This window comes from Lolium rigidum, chromosome 6 (genome assembly GCF_022539505.1).
Source record: "Lolium rigidum isolate FL_2022 chromosome 6, APGP_CSIRO_Lrig_0.1, whole genome shotgun sequence".
NCBI lineage: Eukaryota > Viridiplantae > Streptophyta > Magnoliopsida > Poales > Poaceae > Lolium > Lolium rigidum.
Window position 1 is genome coordinate 278,734,164 of NC_061513.1, and position 5,756 is coordinate 278,739,919.

Consider the following 5,756-nt stretch of genomic DNA (forward strand, 5'->3'; position numbering starts at 1 on the left):
GGAGCAGTGTCATGTGACACGCGCGTGGATAGTGATCAAGAAGCTGCATATCAATATCGGTGGTGTTCACGGTGCATGGGCTGATGCATGCGCTCACATCCCAAGTCCTATCCATATGCAGCTGATGCATGCATGCCTATGCATCCGCATGCAGCTTCGTCTAAGTGGCTCAGCTTCCCTGAGTTGTCGTTTTTCTCTTGCCGGAATTTTGCAAGACCAAAAGCGAGGAATAGGGGCGAGCTAGCTAGAAGAGAGGGGATCGAAGGTGGCCGTCAGATCTGACAAGGAATGGGGATTGATGGCATCCACTAGAGCACGAATTAGGTGTCATCTCATGTGCATGCCAGAGGAATTAAGTGCCCTTATAGAGGGTTGGCTTGTTTAGGATTAATTCATTGGTTAGTAATAGAAACTTCGGATGGATGTGCATTAGTTGAAAGGACGAGATGGTTAGGACCATATGTGTAAGGGTCTAAATTGGTAACCGCTTGGGTACTCTCTAACCAGATTAGCTCTTTGGCACTCGACATGTGGCCTAGTTTATTTTTTAGTTAGGTAGTGTTAATCTAGCACAAATTTATTGCCTAATTTGTGCTAATTTTAGTTTGAGCTTTTCTGCCGAGTACCGTGTGAACCATTAGCATAGGCAAATTTTCCTTTTGTTGGGTAGCACCAATCTAGAGCTCAATTAATTGCTTGCTCTCTCTCAAGAGTGGTATAATTAATTAGTAACTTTTGTGGATTTATAATTTTGTCTAAAATTATTTACTCGATGTGGGAATCAAACTGTGGTCCTGAGAGTAACCGTCTATGGCCTCATTTTGTATAAATATTAAAGTAGCTTTATTTCTCAATTACTTTTTTCGCTCCTCTTTTTGTGTGTCAAGAACACATGACTTTTGATCACTTTTTTAGTTCCCTTTCTAAAGCCGGTGGATTTTTTAGGGGGGGGGGGGGGGGTTCTAGGTTGAAAAAACACATTCAATTTCATGAACTAGCACTTTCAATTCAAATCACCTACGACTTTCAACTCAAAATTATTGAATCATGTATTTTTAATCAAAATTCATGTTAGCTAGACTAGATATTTTTACAATTCTTTTTTTCGGGTTAGTGATTTTTAAGGGGCTTAATAACGAGTTGAGAAAAACCCACCTTCAACTAAAATGTACTAACACTTTTAACTCAAATAAACTATCTCTTTACTATCACGGTTTATCTCACATAATGTGGATGTTTATCAACGTGTTGTTGAGGTAGTTACCATCATACTTATGATGTTGTTAAGGTAGTACCAAAAATGCTGATGATATAGTTATTAACATGTTTACGATGTTGATATCAAAGTGCCAAGTGTTGAGTAACTAGTTATTAACTTGATTATTATGAAGTTACCAAGGTATTGAGTATCTAGTCACCAACATGATGATCAATTATGTAGTTATCAAGGTGTTTATTTAGCTAGTGACCAACACAGTGTTGATTTAGGTACGGAGGTGTTCAATGACTATTGACCAACATGTTGATGTAGTTACCAAGGTGTTAAGTACTAGTCACCGACGCTGATTCTCATGTTGTTAACAAGATGTTGAGTACTGTTACCAACGTGGTGTTAATGTACTTATCCAAGAATTTATAACTATTTACAACCATGTGTTGATGTAGGTATCAAGGTGCTTAGTAACTAGTCACCAACCAGTGCTAATGTTGTTACCAAGGTGTTCAGTAACTAGTGACCAATAAGTGCTAATGTTGATCAGTACTAGTCGCTGAAACTGATTCCCATACTATTAACAAGATGTTAAGTACACAGTTACCAACATGGTGCTAATGTAGTTATCCAAGTGTTGAGTAACTATTTTACCAACATGTGTTGATGTAGGTATCAAGGTGTTCACTAACTAGTCACCAATAAGTGCTAATGTGGTTATGAATATGTTCAGTAACTAGTCACCACCAAGTTGTTGATGTAGTTACCAAGGTGTTTAGTAACTAGTCACCAGGGACGAAGAAAGGGGGAACGAGCGGGGCAAGACCCCCCCCCCCTCCCTAATGATTTGTCCGTCCCTTGAAAAAGATTTGTTGATCGCTATTTCTTACCCTTTCCAGCTACGTCGCCCCCTCCATGTGCATGCAACACATGTGAAGCAACCCCCAAATCCCCTTTGATGAGCCCATCTAGTAATATAAATGCACTTACAAGAAGTCCAACAACTATAAGCCCATCCGGAAGACAAGGAATCAACAAGGGGTCAACAGTCAGCATAGTCACGCACGTCCTGAATAGATTGTTCTGTTTCTGGAATTATATTGTGCCTGTGTTGCACACCCGCTTGTCGGCCGCTGCCGAGGCCTCAAATACAGAAGATCAGTGGCCACGATGTGTCGAGAATTGACAACTTAGAAGGATTGTCGAATGGTTTCTCTCATCGTTGCATTCCTCCCTCGATAGGGTTAGTTTGGTTGGTGCCACGGTTTGTCATTGACCTGCCCAGAGTCTCTTCCTCCATCTTACTTCTAGTCTTTTTTGATAGCCTAATTAGATGATTGTTTCCGTCCTATTGCCTAGTTGTGTATTTCGGGTTTTGACTACTGAGATTTCATTGAATCAGATTAAGTCCAATATTGACAACTGAACCAATTTGTATATCATCTATCCCTAGTGCACTAGTAATATTATCAATCTCCGCTCACCAAAACAATTTATCAATTGTATAGAAGAGCACAAAAAACCATATACTAAGAAAAGTAAGACTCCCCCCTATACTGAAATCCTATCTCCGTCACTGCTAGACACCAACCCAGATGCTCATGTTCTTACCAAGATGTTCAGTATGTTCTTACCAACATGGTGCTAGTGTAGTTATCTAATTTGAAAGGGTGGTGCTAGCGACTAGAAGGGGGGTTGAATAGGAGCTACACAAGTTTTACCTTTTTAAATTTTTGGAGCCGAAGCGCCAAAGTAAAGGTGATTGCTCTGTCATTCCATGGAAAGCATGCGAAATCCTTTGATTGTTTATAGAATCAAAATAACTAGATAGTCTTTCTTGTTCCACTTGCAAGGCAAGGAAAACAAAATGTCAGTTTCGTTATTACAACCTTATTTTTTTATGTCAAAGACAAAAAGCTACGCGCAAATTCTCATTGGATCTCGGTTGTTCTTAACAGCGATGGCTATTCATTTAAGTCTTCGGGTAGCACCACCAGATCTTCAACAAGGTGGAAATTCTCGTATTTCGTATGTACATGTTCCTGCAGCTCGGATGAGTATAGTTATTTATATCGCGACAGCTATAAACAGTTCCTTGTTCCCATTAACAAAACATCCCCTTTTTCTTCGCTCTTCCGGAACCGGTACAGAAATTGGTGCTTTTTCTACTTTGTTTACGTTAGTGACTGGGGGGTTTCGGGGAAGGCCTATGTGGGGTACCTTTCGGGTGTGGGATGCTCGTTTAACTTCTGTATTCATCTTGTTCCTTATTTACCTGGGTGCACTGCGTTTTCAAAAGCTTCCTGTCGAACCGGCTCCTATTTCAATCCGTGCTGGACCGATCGATATACCAATAATAAAGTCTCCAGTCAACTGGTGGAATACATCGCATCAACCTGGGAGCATTAGCCGATCTGGTACATCAATACATGTTCCTATGCCCATTCCAATCTTGTCTAACTTTGCTAACTTCCCCTTCTCTACCCGTATCTTGTTCGTTCTGGAAACACGTCTTCCTATTCCATCTTTTCCCGAATCTCCCTTAACGGAAGAAATAGAAGCTCGAGAAGGAATACCACTAAAAACCTAGTTCGCTCTCAAATAAAAACCTAGTTCACTCGCTAAAGCATCCATGGCTGAATGGTGAAAGCGCCCACCAACCTAGAAAGACAAAATGGGTCAAAAAGTAGGTTCGATTCCTGCCGGATGCCTCAGCCTCTTAAAGACAGAAACAGAGGAGGGAAAGAAGGTAGTATAGGGAACTTGCTTTTGGATTCTTATCGAAAGTGAATCCCTCTAACACTTGCAAAGTAAATGAAAACACAAGTAAGAGTGAGAGTGAAAGGAAAGCGGTACAACCGAGAGCAAGCAGAGATGAGACGCAATATGTTTTCCCGTAGTTCCTTCCACAATAGGAAGTATGACTACGTTGAGGTGTGGAACCACAAAGGTGATCACCAAGACCAGTGATCAATTATCCAGAAAAAATAACCAGCCAATGAACCATACGAAAATGGTGGGTCATCATTTGTATTGCTAAAATTTATTCCTACACACTTGAGCACATACGGTAAAATTTTATTCACGTGTTGTTAACAAACACTCAAAACGGTAGAGATAGAGCATGATCTTTCATAAGTATTGAGTCAATAGTTATCATCATGATGATGATGTAATTATTAATGCATTGAATAAAACGTTACCATGCATTGTGCATTTTTTTATACTCACTGATACGTCTCCAACGTATCGATAATTTCTTGTGTTCCATGCCACATTATTGATGTTATCTACATGTTTTATGCACACTTTATGTCATATTCGTGCATTTTCTGGAACTAACCTATTAACAAGATGCCGAAGTGCCGATTCTTTGTTTTCTGCTGTTTTTGGTTTCAGAAATCCTAGTAAAGAAATATTCTCGGAATTGGACGAAATAAAAGCCCGGAGGCCTATTTTCTCACGAAGCTTCCGGAAGTCCGAAGGAGAGACGAAGAGGGGCCACGGGGCGCCAAACCCTAGGGCGGCGCGGCCCCCCCTTGGCCGCGCCGGCCTGTGGTGTGGGCCCCTCGTGCCGCCTCTTGACCTGCCCTTCCGCCTACAAATAGCCTCCGTGACGAAACCCCCGATGCCGAGAGCCACGATACGGAAAACATTGCCGAGACGCCGTCGCCGCCGATCCCATCTCGGGGGATCCTGGAGATCGCCTCCGGCACCTGCCGGAGAGGGGATTCATCTCCCGGAGGACTCTACACCGCCATGGTCGCCTCCGGAGTGATGAGTGAGTAGTCTACCCCTGGACTATGGGTCCATAGCGGTAGCTAGATGGTTGTCTTCTCCCCATTGTGCTATCATTGTCGGATCTTGTGAGCTGCCTATCATGATCAAGATCATCTATATGTAATTCTATATGTTGCGTTTGTTGGGATCCGATGAATAGAGAATACTTGTTATGTTGATTATCAAAGTTATGCTTATGTGTTGTTTATGATCTTGCATGCTCTCCGTTATTAGTAGATGCTGCGGCCAAGTAGATGCTTTTAACTCCAAGAGGGAGTACTTATGCTCGATAGTGGGTTCATGCTGCATTGACACACAGGACGATGATGAGAAAGTTCTAAGGTTGTGTTGTCTTGTTGCCACTAGGGATAAAACATTGATGCTATGTCTAAGGATGTAGTTGTTGATTACATTACGCACCATACTTAATGCAATTGTCCGTTGTTTGCAACTTAATACTTGGAGGGGTTCGGATGATAACTCTGAAGGTGGACTTTTTAGGCATAGATGCGGTTGGATGGCGGTCTATGTACTTTGTCGTAATGCCCAATTAAATCTCACTATACTCATCATGATATGTATGTGCATTGTCATGCTCTCTTTATTTGTCAATTGCCCAAGCTGTAATTTGTTCACCCAACATGCTTGTTCGTCTTATGGGAGAGACACCTCTAGTGAGCTGTGGACCCCGGTCCAATTCTCTTTCTTGAAATACAATCTCTGCAATACTTGTTTCTCTTGTTTTCTCTGCAAACAATCATCTTCC

General features: G+C 41.6%; 1 protein-coding gene across 1 annotated transcript; it reads left to right on the forward strand.

The window, feature by feature from the left end:
* The first annotated feature begins 3,046 nt into the window (after positions 1-3,046).
* Positions 3,047-3,800, forward strand: LOC124659669 (putative cytochrome c biosynthesis ccmC-like mitochondrial protein). Its single transcript, XM_047197499.1, has one exon. It carries the CDS (start codon positions 3,078-3,080, stop codon positions 3,798-3,800), a length of 723 nt encoding a protein of 240 aa, XP_047053455.1. The 5' UTR covers positions 3,047-3,077.
* Positions 3,801-5,756: the final 1,956 nt, after the last annotated feature.

Excerpts from the sequence above, each read along its gene's own strand:
- LOC124659669 (XM_047197499.1), top strand. The coding sequence starts at position 3,078 with ATGTCAGTTTCGTTATTACAACCTTATTTTTTTATGTCAAAGACAAAA.